The sequence below is a fragment of the Electrophorus electricus genome, chromosome 7 (assembly GCF_041902795.1).
Source record: "Electrophorus electricus isolate QZ-2024a chromosome 7, ASM4190279v1, whole genome shotgun sequence".
NCBI classification, from domain to species: Eukaryota; Metazoa; Chordata; class Actinopteri; order Gymnotiformes; family Gymnotidae; genus Electrophorus; species Electrophorus electricus.
In genome coordinates, this window is record NC_137503.1 from 24,485,252 (window position 1) to 24,506,417 (window position 21,166).

The 21,166-nt window shown below is 38.7% G+C and overlaps 1 protein-coding gene across 16 annotated transcripts in view; it reads right to left on the reverse strand.

Annotated features, from left to right (window-relative positions):
* Nucleotide 1: 1 nt before the first annotated feature.
* Nucleotides 2-21,166, reverse strand: part of trdn (triadin) — a 35,327-nt gene continuing 14,162 nt past the window's right edge. For 5 of the 16 annotated variants that reach the window (XM_026998021.3, XM_026997988.3, XM_081717434.1 and 2 more), the window contains 22 exons: nt 19,014-19,886; nt 17,788-17,868; nt 14,095-14,178; nt 12,641-12,733; nt 10,711-10,752; nt 10,472-10,516; nt 9,063-9,095; nt 8,836-8,889; nt 8,675-8,722; nt 7,715-7,765; nt 7,576-7,623; nt 7,425-7,472; nt 7,215-7,253; nt 7,085-7,120; nt 6,933-6,971; nt 6,816-6,845; nt 5,766-5,807; nt 5,056-5,124; nt 4,491-4,535; nt 4,370-4,399; nt 3,517-3,561; nt 2-2,615 (listed from right to left, as the gene is read on the reverse strand). In XM_026998021.3, coding sequence (XP_026853822.3) covers nt 2,446-2,615; nt 3,517-3,561; nt 4,370-4,399; nt 4,491-4,535; nt 5,056-5,124; nt 5,766-5,807; nt 6,816-6,845; nt 6,933-6,971; nt 7,085-7,120; nt 7,215-7,253; nt 7,425-7,472; nt 7,576-7,623; nt 7,715-7,765; nt 8,675-8,722; nt 8,836-8,889; nt 9,063-9,095; nt 10,472-10,516; nt 10,711-10,752; nt 12,641-12,733; nt 14,095-14,178; nt 17,788-17,868; nt 19,014-19,886 — 2,045 coding nt within the window. In that variant the 3' untranslated portion in view covers nt 2-2,445. Of the gene's footprint in view, nt 2,616-3,516; nt 3,562-3,616; nt 4,135-4,369; nt 4,400-4,490; nt 4,536-5,055; nt 5,125-5,765; nt 5,808-6,815; nt 6,846-6,932; nt 6,972-7,084; nt 7,121-7,214; nt 7,254-7,424; nt 7,473-7,575; nt 7,624-7,714; nt 7,766-8,674; nt 8,723-8,835; nt 8,890-9,062; nt 9,096-10,471; nt 10,517-10,710; nt 10,753-12,640; nt 12,734-14,094; nt 14,179-17,787; nt 17,869-19,013; nt 19,887-21,166 lie in introns of those variants that run through there. The other 11 variants (XM_026997970.3, XM_081717437.1, XM_026998006.3 and 8 more) reach the window with 11 other exon arrangements.

Below are 21,166 nucleotides of genomic sequence, written 5' to 3' on the forward strand. Positions count from 1 at the left end.
GGACATTGTTATGGTAAAATTATTTATTACTATTTGTAAACATTCATTTAAATAATAAAAGATGGCATTGCAATATAACACATTTAAGATGCGGCACTGTAAATGCAATAATAAACTTGAAAATAGGGGAAAATGCAGTAAATGCAAATTGCTAGCTGACCTGTGCATTTTAACTGGTTCCCTGCAGGACCTACAAGAACAGTGGTCCAAAAGTGGAGTAATCTCAAATATGTGCAGCATAATTATTAATTATTTATGTGTTTTAAAGAAAACCTTTCTCTTCAAAAAATATTCATCATTATGTCTTCTCAAAGGTTTCCTGAATAAGTCAAGAATGAACAGCAAAAAAGCCATTTAAAATAGATTCCTCATGATGCTTTATGACAACTGCTTTATGCCTTCTATAAGACAACTGGGAACACTACAGAGAAAGCCCAAGTCAGCAGAGCAATGCAGGATGAATAGGCAGCCTAGTGGGCTCAAAAAATCCAGGGGAGAGGTTTGTTTTGTTAGTGATGCATTATTCCATTTTAATGACAAAATTATGAGACAACGTGGTTTAATATAAATATCGACAACACAACAGACTTGTCATGCAAAGAAAAAAAATGGGCAAAAATTAAATGTGCCTGATAAATGACAATATTATAAGCATCACCAACTCTTTTATTGAGTGTTATGACGGTCAAGACTTTAATCACTTGTAATCAAGGTTACTTATTGGCATAGTTCAATATTAGCATTACTCATTACCACACAAGCCTTGCTTTGATACAACTGTTGTCCATTCGTTGACAACACAAAGCTGCGTGCCGTTTTGAACACTCTCTCATAAAGCATATTTCCTCGGAACGTCTAACGCAAGCCCATTCCGTTATTCTAGCAAACATCGTAGTTAGAAGAGCAAACAGCCGCCGCCGCCTACAGACAGCACATAGCGCAGTAACTTGAAAGAGGGGCTTTCTGTGGCCTGCATCTCTGCTCTCAACCACGCTAATACCGCCGACTGCCCGTCGAGATCAAAGCCACAGCCATGGGGCACTCAGACGTTACGGAAAATACGCGGTCCGTTCCTGCCGTGACCGCGAGGAGACTTTGGACTCTTCATGCGGATCACGTCTGCTCGTTCCTCATCCGTCCGCGTGGCGTGCTGCCACCGCGAAAGGATAATACCATTACGGACAAGCTCGATTCTTAGGTCCTGTGACCCTTCACTTTACAGAGATGAAAGATCGATATCTTGCATAAATCAGTTCTTGAATAAGACAATGAAGGAAATTAAGTTAAATGCCACTCCGGGAACTTTTACCTACACGATGTGGAAAGCGTTGCAGGTGCGCCACGGTGCCGGTGCGTTTTTGCATGCACGTATGAACAAGCAGCATGGAACGGCCAGGCCACCGTCTTCAAATATCCATTGGTCATAATAAGAAAGTCAAAACACTTCCTTCAATTCCTTTTCTTGTTTTGACATGATGTGAGATAAGATCTCTCTCCTTGTGCATGGGAACATCTGGTGGCTAAATATTTTTTCTTTCTCCGTTCTACTCAAAGCAAAATGTTATCCACACCTACATGTTTACCACTGACACAGGATATCAGGTTTAGTTTATCAAATTAGCAGTGTTAGTTGTTTGCTTTGTTTTAGTCAAGCAAAGGATTTCAAGTCTTTCTTCTTGTTTACTGTTAACAATACACTCTTTCTAAATATAGGCCTTCTACAGATGCACATTAGTAATATGGATGTGTGATAGAGGCCAAGCATGGTGGCTCTTTTCATAATCTTATTACAGTGTGCCAAAGAAAATGACCTGGGCCAAGAGATAAGGCCTGCAGTGCACAACATGAGGCTAGATTTTTTAATAACGCAAAAACTCATTTACTGCAGTTACCTCGTGAGTCTCATAAAATAAATGGCTAATAAATAAATAAATATTTAGAGCATGTTTGTAGGACATGGGTTTTTAAGTTTAAATGTACATTTCTGCAAAATATGTTCTGTCTTATGTTCAAAATAAAAACAAGATAATTTTCCCCAAACTCCCCAAATGTAAACAGATTTTATGAATACTGTACATTCGTTTAGTTAAACATTACAGTATATTCAAATATTTACTCAAACACAATTCAGAATGTACATAAACTATAATTTAATGAATAGATCTGTCCATGTAGACTTTGAGTGATTGTGCTCCTCTTGCTGTAATAGTGGCCAAAGATCAATCGTAAAACTCCTCCATAAAGGAACAGACTATTAGCTCTAAAACCCCTAACTTCACAAAAGGATGAACTGAATAAGGCTTGAGGTCTGTTTCAGGTGTTAAGTGTCTGTGTTTAGTCGTTAGGGAGCTCTGAAGCTCTAGTGGCAATGGAGCGTCAACAGCAGCTCAGGAGCAGGGAGCAGACCTCACGCAGGTGGGGCTGGGTGTGGGTAGGGCTTCCGGGTTATTGCCCCGCCCCCCGGGCTCTCTGCTCCAGGACACTGGCTCTCTGCTCCATCATGGCTCTCATCATAGCCGGGTTCATACCTGAAGTCACAGCAGGAGAAAATGGGCGCAGTGGATACTGGCCAGCTTTTCCCCCAACTAGCACACACTGGAAGTACGGGATCTTGCCTGTTAAACAGGGAAAAATGAAAGTGATCTCTTTTTTTCCTCCCTAGGTTTCAGTTTCCACAGCACTCCTGATTAGTGCAACTGACGCTAATTTTGTGTTTCATTGTCAAATATTTTCATGTTAAGATGTAGTGGTTATTGTTGTGTATGACAGATCTTTCAGATTTTTATTAATAGCTTTTGATATCCTTTCATGTCCTGTTACAAGCTGGTCTGGTATTTTTAACCAGTGATATTAAATGATATCTGTCCTGTTTATTTGGCATCTCAGCATCAACCAATAAAAAATGTAAACTAAAATATGCAGATGGTCTACATAATTATTTTTGGTGAAAAATCCATGAAATCCAAGCAAATATCTGCAAAAGCCTAAATAAGACATCTAAGTTTATTTGGCAAGTGTTCAGGTAGTATGCAAAGCAGAACAGAATAATTTTTAGTTATTCCTTTATAAAAAGCATGTGAGTGGTTTTTACATTTTATATGCAATGAAAGACAGTAAATGTAAACATGTGAAACAAGTAAAGCCTCCATATATCGGAATTTAGCATTGCATCATTTAAAAGAGAAAACTGTTGAAATAAATGAAAGCAATTTCCTTTGCTAATGTAACCTTAGAACAAGATGCATATTCTCAGAACCAGTTCACTTTACTCTGAAATTCTGAATACACTGCTAATACCATTATGTAATTGCCATTATGAAAAATCTATTGTCTCTTTAAATTCATATAGTACCATATATATATATATATATATATATATATATTTTTTTTTTTTTTTTTTTTTTTTTTTTTTTTTTTTGCCGTTTACTTGTGTTATAGTTCTTTGTGATGGTACTAAAAGACCTAGAATCATGTCTGTGAGTGACCAAAGTATGTGCTGAAGTGAGCACAGCTTACCAGGCTTCTTCTCTCCAGTAACGTTTTCTTCTGCATTAGACTCTTCTAATAAATAAACAGGAATGGAAATGTGTTAGGAATGTGCACCAGCGCTCTTAAACGCAACCAGCTGTGTTAACTCCAGATCACAGTTTCAGTTAGAGCAACTCAGTTTCCTTTGGAGGAGTGTGTAAAGTGATCGGAAATTCCACTGGGGGAAAGGTGCTTTGAATTTCAACAATGACATTATAAGTTACTTTGATGGATGTGCAAAAAAAAAAAAAAAGGGTTAAAAAGAAATGTTAAGCATCCAGTCATAGACAGTCAGCCAAAAAAGGTTGTGTTTGGGAAGAAACTGATGAATTATGATAAGCAGGAGTGGAGAATTCATTCCCTGTACAATAGTCAAAGTTGATTTCCATGTGAGGTAATGCTGTGAAATCCAGTATTTGGGGGCAGAATTTATATGGTCTAAAACCTGCTGTGGTGAATTACTGAAACATCACAGGGCTCATTTACTTTCAGTGAAGTAGCCACAGCTAGTTTTTAAAACATAGTGATATTAATTGGCCTGGGCCCCCGGTGGATGTAGATGGTACCTTTTTCCTACCTGGTAGCTTTGGGTAATGTTCCCTTGTCCTAGAATAGCAAGCATGTAAGAGCCCTTGAACTTGTAAAATATGCAGTTATGCACCAGTCACAAAGCATCAATATCACATCTGCGTGCATACATCTTTCACTCATCTCCTAATGAATGTGCACCTTGGGAAAGCCTTGGTGGTTAGGTGCACCACCACCGTGTGGTATATTAAACTTAAACCGAACACACGCAAGCCTGCCCCCCAAGGAAGATTCAAGCCTGTAGCATACTCACTTGCTGGAACTGCTGTCTCAGCTGTGCTTTCTGTGGACAAATATTCAGAAAGACTTTTAGATTTTACAGCAACTCAGAGTCATGTCATTTGACTGATAAAGTAACTGATGCTTTCGCATACCTTCCAACTCCTTGTTCGCGTCTTTCTCTTTTCGAGCAGGTTTAGCTGTGAAGGGATGCAAACAGGGCGTGGAAAAATTGCTCTTGCTGTTTTCTATTCCCGGTGCCATAACTCTAACATTGTCTGACACGTCAGCAGTGCCAATTCAACTTTGCATGCACAACCATCGGATGGAGCTTCAAAAGTGAGTGATTTCCGCTCTCTTGTTCACCTTTTATGTGTTGGGAATACACAGCAGTCTGTAATTATACAGTGATGTAACGAGCAATCAAAGGAATGCACGTTTCTTCCCTGCTGACAGGAAGTCTGCCAGGCTTTTATTCTAAGTTATGTCACTTGACAGATCCAATTTTCTTGTGTCAATTAGCGTTAACAGTTTAACAAGGATTTGAAGATTTGAATGACTGTAGTTGTCAGCATCTGATCACTTACTCATTAAGTTGTACTCTGAGGTTTAATAGGACATACTTCCTAATAGCACAATCCAGTTGTTTGTAGTATATGGGACGCATGTAAAAAGTATCTCAGTTTGGTAGTTAATGTGAAAGCCTGCACTAATACTTACATGGAACTTGCGCTTTAACAGGGTGTGCTCTCACAGGTTGTTTAGTCTTTGCTGGCTTGGTCTTTTTTTCTATAGAGCAAATTGAGGATATTTCTCATTACTGTTAGGTCATTACAACGGAAAGCACACAGTAGGCTGCACGAGCTGCTTTTATTTAGCTGTCGCCATCAGTGACACTGTAGCCAAAAGTTCCCCCCTTTATTTGTTCTATCAGTGTTTATAAGATGTGACAGGGAACAGCAGGGTGTTGATTATCTTTCATCTGAAATATATATTCAGGAAAGTGATTTCACTCTTACTAGTTTAATAACTAAAAGATTACATTTAGAATTAGAGTTAGAAGTGGAACACAATTACAATCATTTATACTTCTCTCCTCAACACACAAACACACACATACACACACACGCACGCACGCACGCACGCACACACACACACACACGCGCACAGAGTCAGAGATAAACATACCTAAACTTCTTTATCTAAAGTGAATGCTATGAACTGAAACTTTAGTGAGGTCTAAAAATATCCACGACTCATGTTACCTCAGGCCATTAATTAAATGGATCAATTTTCATCAAAATGATTCATTAACTCTCCCCCTTTTGGTATTAGAGGCTGCAATCAGTGCCTAGTTCATAACTGCTAACACTTCGAATGTATTTAAAAATGCCATAGGGTTACTACAAAAGCATACAGCATCTTCTTACCCTCAGCAGTGGGCTTCACATCCTTGGCTCGTTTTCTCTCTTCTTCTCATGTTGAGATGATTAAAAGAGCAGAAAATGAGGGCACTTTAATACATTTCTGCCTACGCCACCCGTGGCCTTTAGCAGTTCACCTTCCAGTTTTTTAGGAATGCACAGCACAGAATGGAGTCATCTTTGAACTAGGATGCCTCTTAACTCAGAAACAGAACATGCAGAGACATGGGAACAGTAAGTGCCCAAATTTGTCTTGCTTAACATTATTCGAGTAGCTCAGCAATAACATGTAGTAGATTTGGACAATGGGTCTTTTCTTCATTCCTCAGTTGATTAATGTACTATGGATGCAATTACCTCTAACAACATTAGCAGGAAGTGTTCCCTTCTTACAATTGTGATATCATTGTTCGCCTCCATAGCTCATTGTATATGATTTGTCTAGTGGTAATGAAATATAATTGACATATAATTCAGATTCATATACAAGCTTCCAAAACAAATGTGTGTTTTCATTATTAGGGGGACGTGTCTACATCCAGGCAGGTTTTTGAATTAGATACAAATTTTTAAGCCCTTACAATATACATGGTGTATTTGAATGCATTTAGATTTGTAATGTTAATTACTGAAGCCATTGGTATCCAAAATGCAATACAAGGCTGTTTTTGCTGATAACATTATTTGCTTTTGCAACCCCTGTACAAAGGAATTAATTCAACAGTAAAATGTACGATTGACACACAGTTTGAAAGATGTACATTATATACAATCTTGCTGCGCTACTTAACAAATCAATGTACAATGATATAATATATCTATTTGCATATATGCAGCAGTGTTATTGTATTTCACATTAAGGAACAACTTTAAAAAGTTTATTTTCAAACAATAGCTTGTTCTATGAAAAATATGATCAAATATCAAAAACTAGCAAGTTTGTGGAAGATATATTTCCTCTGTACTGTGGGTGCAATCAGGTGTAACAACAAGAAAAATGCAATATATATGAATATATATATAACTATTACACTGAGCAATTCAGTTCAGACTAACCTTTCTCTGTTGTTTTGGCCTTCCGTTTTACTGTGTGTAGAAACATTAGTCATCAGAAGTCAATGTCACGATGAAGACCATTCAGACTGAAGCGTGGTATATTGGTCATCCACCTACCTTGTCCAGCTGACTTGGGTTTGACCAGCTTCTGGGCTTCTGTGGGGGACGTCAGCACAAACATTAATAAACAGAATGCTGTTTTTTTTTCTCCTGATTCAGTTTAGGGTTGACCTTTTGGTATGTATCAGAACGTCAACACTTTCACTAACCTCGTTTATGAGGTGTTTCTTTTGGGGCCGCCCGATCTAGAACACAGGACACAGCAGTTGTGTATGTGAGAGTACAGAGACCTCCACCATGCAGCACAGATTTCTTTACAGAAAAAAAAAATTCTTTTACCTTTCCTCTGGGCTGTCATTTTCATTTTCTGTTTATTTTCTGGAAATAAAATAATTTTAGGTAAGCAAAAAAGGGTCATGTGTTAAAATGTCAAATAATTATTACATTTTAAGTGACCTTGTTACTTGTCACCATTTTTATTTTTTTTGCTTAAAATATTTCTTAAAATATTTTTTCGCTTAAAATATTTCTTAATATTAATTTCCTTACCCTTCTTCAGGGGAGCTACTTTGGGCTTCTTTGTTTGAGTAGGTGGCCCTGAAATGATCCCATAATCACAGACACATAAATGAATGTCACAGGACTTGTTGGTGTGCTGTATGTCACTAAACTATAGTTCCAAATTAGTTAGGACTCCTACTTTGTTTTCCTGAGGTTTCCTTTGGTTTCTCTTTATTGGTATCTTTGTCTGTAATTGTTGCAAAGAATATCATTTATCAAGAGAAAAGAAAATTATGATTTGTATGAAGTTACACTGTACTGCCATGAAATGTTCCTACCTGTTCTTTGGATAGTAATCTCATGAGTTGCTACTGCGGCAACTTGATATTCTGAAAAACATGCCAACACATTCTAAATGTCAGGAGCAAAGTGTGTTGAGAACTCAAAAGGTTAGAACCGCAGATAAGACACGGCTATAGGAATCCTTTCCATGTTTGATCCACACAGTGTTGGATGGCATGGCCAGGCTGAACATATAATACAAGACCAGGGAGTTAAAGTAATCACATTATTGATGAACCTTTGCCACACACAGCCGTTTCAAAGTTCTACGTTCCTCACAAATCTTTTTAAAAAATACTTCAAAGTGAGCTGGTAATCTACTTGGCTTATAATGCTTGCTGTATGACCATGCAAGGGTTATTAGCTGAGGTAAGCATAAATAGCAGACAGGAGAAAAACACTAAAAGCAATAGACAGCGGAAGTACCTCAGTGCCAGAATTAATAAGTAGTTTTATTCTAACAAATTGTTCTGGCAGGGGAATGGTGTCACTTAGGACATTGCATTTTTAACCTTTTTATCTCTTTAAAAAATTGTCTTTTTTGCAATTAAGATGTGAATCTGCCTTATTAAAACCAGGCACTCTGAGCTCACTAAAACAGCAACTAGGCAGTCTCAGACATCACAGACTGAAGAACGAGTCGATGGAGTCAATGTTAGCACACCACAGCCAGCAACAACAACAACAATAACAACAACAACAATAACAACAACAACAAGAGGCTGATTAAAACATGCAGAAATAGAATGAGTTAGTTCGCACCACATATGCACTGAACATAACCACATACTTCAGCTAATCTTTTGAATGTATTATAGCACATCAGATGTTCACAAGCAATTGGGTTAAATAAATTATTGTGTTTAATGCTCTTTTGGACACTTTAGCCAAGTACATCAGCATTGTCAGTTGTGATAACGGACCACTTGTGCTTGCAATGGAATGGCTTTAAATACCTCTCAGAACCGTTGGTGGCAACGGATTATCTGTGACTATGTGATGAACTGCAATATAAATGGTGATTGTGGTTATATATTTCAATCAGACCAAAACCAAAAATTCAAAAATCTGGAACAGTTTACACTCATTGCAAGTGTGCTACTGCTGTAGTACTCACCATACCAGCCAGGGGGCGCTGGGCAGTACACTGGTGCTGGGCGGCATGCAGGAACTGAACATGAGGTGGATTAGTAGGAAAATGTTTACCCTGATGCTTTATCAACTAGTGTTTTTGTTTGTTTGTTTTTTGAGGGGGGGGGGTCATTAATTTTGTAATTATGAGGACATGATTGCATATTCTGATATGAATGCATATACTGTATATCAATCATAATACACACTTACGGTCCTGTGGAGGGTTCACGACATCAACTTCTTCTGAGTTTGCAGATAATTTTATTGGAAAGATAAAAATGATTTTAAAATATAACTTTCCATCAAATTAACTAATATTTGATAGTAAAAATCAATTGGCTCTAGTTAGAATCATTATATCTAACTATATAATGATTCTAACTATGTCAGTTGTAATTCTAAGATATTTTCACTTTTGCTTTCTCAAGCTTTTCACTCATTTTCTGTAACAGTTTATATATATATATATATATATATATATATATATATATATATATATATATATATATATATATATATATATATATATATATATATAAAACATTTTTAGATCCACTGCAGGATTTTTCCATTATATACATTTGCCAAACTGCTAGGATGTTTGAACTGACCCAGATAGAGGTCATTTAATAGCATCTCTCATTGATTTTTTGAGCAATTGGAGTTTGTACATCAGTTTTACATCAGATGCATTGATTATCTAGCTGGACAGATTATAATCACTTAGTTTGGATTATTTGTATTATTTTAACCTGCTGTACGATGTACAATCAATAATTGTGAAAATGACCAAATACACAATAGTTTCACCATTTTAAATATGCTAGAGGGTACTAATTTCCTTGTAGCTGAACTCCCATCTGAACACGGGAATGCAACCAAAGTCATTATTAAGTACAACTCTGACACTTTCGGTACAGCAGTTTGTAGCCGTGATTAGTTACAGTCATAGGAACAGACAGTTACTCCACTGCCCATCTGCTGGTGCAGCAGTATCAGACTAGCCAGTGTGATGTTGCATGCTGAGGTTGTGCTTAAATATCACTGCTTCGCTCAGCGTGTATGTTAGTGTGCTTGGGGGTGGGGTTTGCACGTGTATGCGTGCATGTGTGTGTGTAAACATTCACATGGGTAAACATAACAGCTGTGAATGTTGACTGAAAGCTATGCAAAACTGCAGTTTTAAAACCCAGATCCAGAATTGCTTATGTAATGGCATATGTGATGGTTTACCTTTTAGTAGCCTCAACAACGGCAAATGGTAATGACCAGTAAACATTGCCCCATAAACTGAAGTGTGCAGTATGCATGTTTAGAATACTGCCTTCATAAATTCATAACTGGGTCTGCTCTACCACTGTTTTAGCTTCTCCTTATTAGCACTGTAACTGTTTTTGGAATATATATCAATGACAACCTTTTAAAATTTAGCAATGTTTTTCTTACAGTTATGTACAAGACTAACAGTTATACTTGAATAAAGCAATTTTTGTTCCTCATCAGTGGCACACAAGAACGTTCCCTCCCACAGTGCCATTACTGGGGTGAGCTGTTATTGTTTTAATATTGCAATAAATATCAAAGTAGCAGCCAAATCAGAAAAATCATGCTCCATTTACCTTTTTCTTTCGGCAACTCAAAATTCACAATTTTCCCCGTTACTTCTGAAATACAGATATCAGATAATGCTACAATCAGTGTTGATCGAATCATCAAACGATTAATGTAAAAACAACTTTTTTTAGTTTTACACTTGCGGAGTAAGTAAGCAGAGGGGAACCTGGACTGAGCACTATCTAATCTCGTTACACTCGCTGTAGCCCTGGTGAGTGCCGCGTGCTGATTCTGATGCAGGTACCTTTCTCCTGCTCTTTCTCTGGCTCTTTCTTCGTCTCTTCATCTGAAAATGTAGACACTTTTCATAAGAATACAAACTCTGATTGCTTTGTCATATCGTAGCTGATTTCACTGAAATATACTGTCACATGCACACTGTACTTTCAACAAACAAACTATTTATTTTACTATACAAATTATTCAACATTTGCATTTGGCAAGGCTGTGCAGTATTGATGACATTTTTGTGTTTAGCAAATCAATTTGTTATAGTTGTTCTCTAGGCTGGACAGAAATTCATGGGGGGTTGCGGCTTTTCCTCTCATCTTAGTGCTCCCTGGCCAATAAGATTTACTGGTATGTGCATGAATTAGATTTCGTTCCAGTACCTCAAAATTTCAATCAATTTCTTACCTAAACTGAATCATACATAATGAAAATTATGTATTGTATGACTGAAAGATGAGACAGCAAAAACAGTGGAATCTAGCAAGTGTGGTGTGGTTTGATGAAATTACAGTAGGGGGCACTATTGCATGTTACACATCAACCTAGAACTGGAAAAACAAGTGGGTTTAGCTTATGTAAAGCCCTTAATTAATGATGCCCCCCCTGCCAACGTTTGTATATCCTAGTGTATCTTCACTGGTGCTGACAGATATAGAGCTACATAAGACCCAGTACCTTACACAGTTAAATATGATCCAGGACCTTCTGCACTGCACTTTACTTCCAAAAATAGAAAAGGTAACTGCTAAAGAAAGATAATATTGCTGTGTCCTGCGAAATACATTGGTAAAAGCACTGTGTATAGGCTCAGACAGCATGAAGAGGAAAAGTCTCCTGTATGCCCGATGAGTGTTATGGAATATCTCCACCAGATGGCAACATTGAGCAGAACACCTTTTTTTTCCCCTCTGAAAGCAACGTGAATTTCACAGAGATGCGGGTCTCAGAATACATCAGGCAAGAATTGATTACTGATCAGCAGCACACAAGTATCTTATTGTGTGGGACAACAGAATAAAAGTAAAAAAAGTTCCATGAATCAGCAGAGATGTGTCCCTGAGCCATTTTTTTTCCTGAGCATTGCACTCTAACAGCACTGTTCGGGCAGCATGTACCCCTCCTGTTTATGGTAATTATGGCATCTAAAATAGACTCTAGATACTCCTAGAATCTCTGGAGATATTTTGTGAATTTAGGCTCTTGTATTTCCTGATTTTTTTTGGACTGACACTTAGTAAGCACCGTCAAATCTTATAACCTCTCATCGTTTAAATTATCAGTGATAATGGTGTCATGTAAGGGCAGTTGGTGTGTACAAGAATAATGTCCCCATGTCATAATACAGCGTGAACCATGCCAGTTTTTCTTTACTGTATCACATTGAGAGGTTAGTCTAGAAAGTTATTAACAGCTAGCACAGCAGAATAAATGATGTTCCTAATTATATTAATCTAATAGCCATAATTCATTGCCTCTTCCATTTGTGTAATCCTGGTTCTATTTATTTATTTGTTAATATTTGCTTCTGTGTGATCTGTTGTAGTGTGCTGAAATCATCAGAATTCTAGACCATGTTGAGACATCATTTTTATGGCCATATCATCCATCCCTAAGGCGATGTTTGGCCTCTGTTTGTAGCTGGATTAAACCTGTTCATAGATATAAAAGGGCCCTGACTGAAGAGCCCCCGCTGACACCGACTCTAGGACGCATTCATCTGTATGCAAACAACCAGTCATGGGTTTCCATTCCTAAAATGAGCAATAAACTAAAAATGAATGAACACAGATTTAATTTCTAGATGCCTAGCATGAATCATGGTCGCCACTATCTTACACTAGATCTGAGCATCTAAAAAGCAATGAAATGTCTGGTGTGGATTCCTTAGTCACACCGAACAGGAAACATGCATAACGTTGACCTCAGAAGTCAGTATCAAGTACCTGCGTCTTCCTTGGGCGTGGTATCTTGTTTCTGAGGTTCTATAGGCTGTTCTGGCAGCGCACACACACAGGTTGAAGATTCTTTTCGTTCATCTGAATGCAAACAAGCACAAAAATGCTATATGAGAAACCTGCATTCAAGTATACAGGTTTATATACAAGTATTGCTGTATGTACAAGTATTTCTGTAACCTATGCATGTCCGATACCTTAGAGTCATTGTAAATGTGTGTGTGTGTGGTCTTTGCTGAAGTTTTGAAAAGTTAATGCACAAATTAGACAAACATCTTTGAGTTAATAAGTTTCTAAATGCATGCAACAAACATAACATCAGATAAATGTACAAAAGAGGATTATCATTCAAAAATCACTTTTGCTGATCATCAGATTATGTGGAGTTTTATGAAACTAAAGCCACTGGAAGCCACGCCATGTCTCTGTCTGAGGACACTTTATTAGCTTCACTGTTCCCTGGGTGTTCGGCGAAGAATCTGCCAAATCCAATAATGTACTTGTGTCATAAAAACGCAAAGAGCTTTTTGCAATCATTCATCAAACTAGAAAAATTAATTTTAAAAAAGTGACTCTAAGTCACGGTACAAATGTGACAGCTTTATTAGAGGTCTGAATTACACACATTTGTCAAAATTAATGTGACACTTTTTGATCACATGCCACCCTCTCAGAAAAAGAACTGGATCATTACAATAAGACAGCCTTATGGCAGCAAAAAAGATAATAGGTGATGTATGGTGTAATTTTATGAGCATGTCTGCAAAATTCAGAAATATTACAGTGTGATACATATCCATGTGTCTGAGTAATAATAATTGGTGTTGGGTCATTGTATACATGTTTTGGGAGGCTTTTAGAGAGATCTTATTTGAATGCTTTGTGCCTGAAATGCTAATGGAGTTTTTGATAATACTCAGCCCTGCAGCTCAGTATAGTGTCTGTGTTATTAAACTCCCCCCTAGCCAATGACCTTTAGAAGAATACTTTTTATTATCAGATATTTTTTATTTATTTATTTATTTATTTAACCACACCACATCCTTATTAATAATCAGCAGGAACACACTCATGCGATCCCAAGCTTTGGAGTAAAACCAAAGTTTAGTGCCTGTGATTAAAACTATGAATTTTAAATATAAACTAAATGTTGAATTCAACTTTCTCTCTTACTGTTCTCTCACAGATGTATCTTTACTGATTCAACTGCTCTGTTTATATTAGTGTAGCTCTCAAATTACATCGCACATCAGCTAACTCTGCAATTTCGAAAGGATAACACATGATTACACAATTTCAAAAATAGTTGGAAGCATCAGAGATGTTAAATCAGTAGTTTGTTTACAGATATAACAGGAAACAATGTCTGCTGAACAAAATCAGTCCAGAAAACCCAAGCAATTTACAAAATGAGCTCCAATCATTTTGTCTTGTTTACTAACCTTTCTCAGCTTCTGCCTTTTTCCTGAGTATGTCTCTTTCTTCTTCTTCATCATTTTTATCTTCCTTAATTTCTTTTGGTAGCTCTGACATTTGGAAAAATAAAACATGATCGTAAGCTTTGTAGCTGTCTATAACATCTCTGATGTTTCGAGTGATTTGAGCGGAGTCTGTTCAAGCCACTGGGTGCATACAGATTTATAAAAGCCTCGTTTCAGTTTTTCTTTCTTAGCAGGAACTGGTGTCGCTGTGTGAAATACATTTAAACAAGCGCTTGATAGAGGAATGACAGAGTCCGTTCATAAGCATAGGCTGAACCACTATTTTTCAGGCCTGTTTCAGGTGACAAATGGTAACAAGCCACCGCTGTAACTGTAATTTTCTGGGGAGCCCAGTAACACAAAGATGCACCTTACAGACACAAGCCATTACACATAAGGGCTGGTTCCAAATGTAATCTCACTAAAGGCTAAGGAAATGTTGGACCATTGCAATTTCAAACAAACAAAAAAAATATTTGTAGACAAAGGAAGGTTACAGACCCAGAAATAAAATATTTCAATGCAATCAAATATTCATCAAATGAATCACATTTACAGGGATGGCCGATCCTGGCCATTGTATAAGTGATGTTACGGTACTGCCGATGGTAACCCTAGAAAGAATGGTTAAAATTGATCCACGAAATGACAACCTCTTAAAAAAGTAGGCTTGAGCATCTGAAAAGTGCAAGCCAGGAGAATGCTCTGAAATGTTCACTTTATCTAAGCACAGAACATCAGTGTCACATGTAATCTCACTCTGTCTTCAATTAGGCCTTTCATCTGTTGTATAGTCAAGTACAAATCTAAGGACCATATCTCCTGTCACTAAAACCCTTCCCACATGTCTCTTGTACCGGATTTAGAGGGTTTGTGTGTCCCTCACACTCAAAAGAGAATTAACGGGTGACAAGTTAGACACTCGATCCCAAATCCTTTCCTGAAGGATTTCTTTGAATGCACAGCATCTGTGTCTGAATGGTAGACACGGAAAGAAACAGACTGAAAAGAAATATTGCAAATCACAGATATGGATTGAAAATACTGCTGAGGAAATTGCGTCTAAAACGGTTTATGAAAATGTGTTCCATCAAACTCGCTCTGCAAGTGAGATGGTGTTGTTCCATACAAACATCTCAATGTGTTATATGAGAGTTGCACTGCTTGCAGATAATAGCAGGAGATTCTTGATAGAGAATGAGATAAGGGAAAGGGAGATGTTCCTCCCCGGCATGGCTCGAGGCTTACTTGCTGAAGTCTCTGTGAGTTAAGATCAAGCCTAGTTTTTATTCTGAATCACAGAGAAGTGCACTGTCGCCCACATTTGAACTCAAATTAGCAATGACTAGTTGTTACAATAAACACATTCTAACTGGCGTTTATATTAAATATTCATATTTAGGTGACAGTTTAGTCAAATAAGCAGTAGTATCAGGAACTGGGTCAGGCAAGGGGATCCATTTAAAAGGTGGAAGAATATTGGGGCACGGGGAAAAAACAAAACAAAAAAACACCACACAGGAAACCAGACAGGCTAAGTAAAACACCAGGAAATCAGAAGGCAGAGGTAAAAAAAACACTATCCAGAAGGCATAGAGATGCTCATCAGGGGGGTCTGGGCCAGAATATTCAGAAGCAGGACCCGGAGCAAAACCCTATTTCACAATGTGAACATGCCACACAGTGAGTATATGTAGGGAAGAAATCAGTTCATAGGTGAAGAGTGTTAGTACATTGGCACGGCATCCGAGGGGTGTGTGGTCTGTGGATTAGCGGTGATCGACTGGCTGTTTTGGGGAGGGAGCGGATCGCAGACGTAGCCTAATTATAGCCTAAACATTTTTTAAAAAGTGATTCTGTGCAGCTAAAAAGAAACTGCATATGAGAGGTAAAAAACAACAACACTCATGTATTGCTGTAAACTGCCAACAACTCAAAGGTTGTTTAAAGCACCCGAGACCTAAGATGGCTATAGAAGCAACCCAGAAGGATGCGCTTCTCAACACTGCATGTGTCAACATCTTCAACTCCGTCTGGAGCGGAACACCTGACTCCGTCTCGGATGCGCTCGCATGTCCGTCTCTGGCTGCGCCTCTGCGTGGGTGGTCGCTCTGCACGCCTTGCTCTCTCGAGCGCAGACAGAAAGCCTGACACCTCCACGGTTTCACACAGAGGCCATCAGGCTTCATCGCTGCCGCCGTCAGGATGTCGACCCTTAGTTTCACATGCCATGAGATTTCAATTCCATTCTAACTTAGGTTCATGGGTTGGCTATCTAATCTCCATTTTAGGTGCAATGATAAAACGGGAGAATCACAACAGAAGGCAGACACTGACATTGAGTTATGATGGACCTTGCTCGATGGGGTTTACCAGTGATACTAGTGATCCAAGACATGAAGGCCAATAACTGTCAAGATACAGGAACAGAATACTGGCTAAGATCCTTGAAACGGGCAATACGGAGAGTGCTATGTGCATTCAACATCAGAAGACATGGAGAAGCACAGAGACTAGCTATGAGTTCATGCAGTTCATAATGTGGACAATAAAACACAAGTCAACTGCTTTAGGAGGAGCAAAGCAATCAAGGCTGTGGTCATGGCAACTGGGATTATACATTTGTCCCTTACACGGGTTGCTGGCAAAGCGAATAACTGTCAATATGTCAACAGGAACAAGGGGAGAATTCATCGTGTTGGAGGGAAGCACTGTGTCCTTTCATTTCTCTGAACTTTCAGCGTACAGTTTGTCGCTAATCTCAAACACCCAACCTATTTATTGCTCATATGTATCATCCAATTATATTCTGGCCTTAAAAATCTATAATTATGCATCCATCTATATGTATATGTAGAACTATTATTAGCAATCTTGTGAGTCCTATTTTTGCCTCTTTTTTTCCCCCTTTATAATATTTCAACACAGAAAACCCGAGTCATACCAAACAGACATGAACATCCTTCCGCAGGAACAGCAGGAATGGAGAAATGTGGAGGACACACACACACACACACACACGCACGCACGCACGCACGCACGCACGCACACACACACACACACACACACACACACGCACACACACTTTGGCATCTTGTTGTCGCTTCCTCTTACTTATACCGCTCCCTGAAAGCTCTGTGAATTCACTACTAACTATTAGAACTTTTCACTTAATTCTAAAAGTTGAGTTATGCTAAGAATTTGTTAATTGAAGTCAATCAATTCTGCCAGTTAATTGTATTCGCAAAATTTCTGTTTCGTGACATTTCCATTGATGTGCTGCATATGAAGCTCAGTGAAATCGCTGAAGCTGTCTTCACTACTCCAAGGGTGAACAACGTACCATGAAAATTTGGAATATGGATGAAATAATTTCATTAACTTTATTTATTTGCTGAATTTACCTGTTCAAACCACAGTGCCGCTCCCACAGATCTGTCTCCCTACAGGCCTTAGGACCTGGCGCGTGGGACTAGGCATGGAACTAGTAGATTTTCATGAAGAGGGTAAGGCAGCTCATGCAGTTGCTTATGATTCTGTTTGAAATGCTACATCAGACCTTCAGTTGTAAAAGTCATGCTGCATTCTCATGAGCAATTCCCAGATTTGTCTGAAATGCTACATGTTCGGGGTCTGGGTTTGACGATTCATCACCTGCATGCTTTTCTTTCTCATTCTCATCTTCCTCAACTTCCTGCTCTGTCTTCTTTTCTTCATCCTCTAATTTTTTGGTATCTGTATATACATAAGACAGTTGAAGAAACAATGCCTAATAATAATAATAGTAGTAATAATAATAATAATAATAATAGTAATAATAATAATCAAACAGAACCTACAAACCTCGATTGGATTGATGACTTAAGTAAAAATAATCCCTAAAATAATGAAAAGTCATTAAAAATGAACAGCTTGCTAACAGCATCCTCACCCATCAGTGCAGACCTAATGCGGTTCTACTAATGCAAGTCAGTAACTTCACTTCTACATTGGGAAAAACAAATATATGCTAAGCACTTGGTGGACTAAACTTTTAAATGAGAACATTTTACATGTAACATTTTTGTTTTGGAGATGAATTCATACATGGCCATTATCTTTCACTGGTTATGTCATACCAGAATTTATTTCATATTTTGAAATGTGAAGAAACTTATGAAAAACATTCATCTAGGTGGGTCCACACTGTGAAGTGGTACTGTAGAGTAGAGAAGCTAGCTACTGATTACACTGCAACACAAAGCACAGTAACACAAAGATCATTGTTAAATGGTAGAGTGAGTATCACAATGAACACTCTCTCTTTCATTTAAGTTGATCTTCACACTGTGAAGGGGACTGGGACTCTGTTGTATTAGTAATTATAATCATCTCTCAGGTGGCAGGTTGTCAGTCTTGTCAGTCCTCCCTGGTTTGTTGTTATGGTTTGGCTCCTCATGTTCCAGATCCTTCCATCCCACCTCCTAATTTTCTTCTCTGCCTCGGCTTCCTTTACCTCTGAAATATCATCAACTAATTTTGAGTCCTCGGTCACTCTCTCTACGGTGTCCACTTTCCTCTCGGTTTCTCCAACAGTTGTCGATATAAGATCTAGAGTGCCATTTGTGGTATGATCATCTGTCAGTTCACTGCCAATTTTGGGCTCGTCATCAGAGACTCTGTTGTTAGCTTCAGCTAAAGTAAGTGATTTCCTTGTCGTGCCTGTCGCTGACTTCACTGTCTAACTTGTAACTGTCATTGGAAGGAGTATCCTAACCATCAGTTCTGCTGTTCACTTTGTAAGCTAAATGAACAGACTTGTTATTAGCTATGTCCCTGTCATCTTCGTCACTATCCACATCCATCCATATTAGTTCTACATCATCAATTTTTCCCCTTACCGGTTTCCTGATCTGGAATTCCAGTGACTGTTGTGTCATCTTTGGTTTGCAGCTCAAGGTCAGTATCAACGGTGAGAGTCTTTTCTTCTTCCTTCTCATCTTCCTTGTCTTCAGTTTGGTCATCTTTATCTTTTTGGTCATCATCTCTTGTATCATCATCCACGGCTGTGGCGTCAGCGGTGACCGGTTCGGTTACTTTGTCGGGCTCGTCTTTCCTTTCTGCAGTTTCCGCCATATCTCTGACTTCGAAGTCTTCCTCACCCTTCTCGTCTTCCTCATTGGCTGCTTTGCCATCGGTAACGTCGGACGCTTCATCCTTCTCCCCGTCGTCTTTGTCTTTTTTGTGTGCTGCTTTGGGAACCGTAATCGCCTCTTCTTCCTCGTCACTCTCAGTGGCCTCGTCGTCTCTTCTTTCCTCTTTGCGGGCAGCTCCTTCATCACCTTCGGCTGAAGCCTCCTCGACGGCTTCGCCTGCCTCGTCCTCGTCGGCCACACCGGCAGTTACTGCGGTAGCGGCGGCTTGCTCCTCTTCCTCTGCCTCTTCATCGGCAGGTTCTGCTGCCTCTTCTTTTACCTTTTTGTCGGCAGCTACTACAGGTTCCACAGAGCCAGTAATGGCTTCCTCGTCCCCCTCCTCTGCCTCGTCTGCTTCTGCTGTGGCTTTTTGCCCCTCGGCGGCGGCGGCGGCCTTGACCCTCTTGGTCTCTGCTGTGGGCTCTTTCCTTTCTTTCGTTCTTGTTTTCGCAGGCTTTGTTTTAGCCTTTACTGCTGCTCCAGCTTGCTCCTCTTCCTCCTCCTCCTCTTCCTCTTTCTCTTGTTGTTTCTTCTCTTCTTCTTCCTTCTCAATCATCTCCTTGGCCTGCAACTCTGTAACTAAACCATGCATTTGTTTATCGCAGTTCAGAATAAATGAGCCACAAAGCAAGAAAACAGCTCCAAAAATGTTCCGAATATATAATTCTATAACATTTTATCAGATGTGCATAATGCAGTGAACATTTCCTCAGACCTATAACGATGCTTATATCTATGAAGACGAACTCGGTGTATAATGCAGAAAGATTCGGAGCGTGCGTGTGCAGCCAGTGTGTAGGTGTTTTTATCATCTGCCGACACAGTTTGCAGGATGTGGCTTAAGACGAATGTGAGATTAAACAGTGTGAACTGGTTCATGCATACAAACACATGCATCCTTGGTTAGATGATGTAGCTATATAGTTAATGGATTGGTTTCCTGTAACATTTGCTGGGAGTAGGGAGATGACATAACAGACACATAGGGGAAAGTGCCGGACTCTGCTTAGCATTGCGGTGGAATTACACAGACACGCAGGTGCTCGCTTAATGCATGACTCAATAACCCTACCCAGAGGCAGCATGGTTTTAGATTTTGACTCTTTACTCTTTTTTTTTGTGTGTGAGAAAAAAAGATGACCTTGTCTTTGCCATATATGTTAATGGAACCCTTGCATGACTCTGTATATAATTAACACTGTCAGTATGAAGAGCAACTTCATTATCTGCTATAACTGTGAAAACTATATATTGAATGTCGCTTGGAGAGCCCAAGTATGTGATTAAGAAAAACAAATTCAAAACTTCAAAAGTATAATTTACAAAAAAAAAAGCAAAAAAAAAAAAAACAGCATTCCATTAAATATAAATACAAAAATACCCAAACAGTCATCACAGCCACAAAAGTGAGATTTTAGTCACTCTGCTGTTCATTATGTAAACTAAATTAGCTGCAGCCTAAACTGATAATGGTTTTTAGATGTTTGCCATCTTAGCTGCACCATTTTGGGCACTAAGACGTGATTTAATGATCAGCTCATCAAGCTGGTAATGGATGATGGAGTGACATGCTTGGTGCTTTAACACTGATTAGGTGCTCGTTGACATGCCAACCAGGTTTGCTCATTTTGTTGCTGTTATGAGAAAAACAACAACATTTCTGGAAGGAAGATAAACAAACTTCCACTAGCAACAATTCCAAAATCTGTCAGTCTTCAATTTATTTGTGCAAAACACATGCTGTCAAAAATGCTGGTAAGAGGTTTGTTCATGACGTTAGTTATAATTTACTATTTACACACTTAAAATGTTTCAAAAATAAAAGAAAGACTGAGGTGCAATTTTAATAGATTAATCAA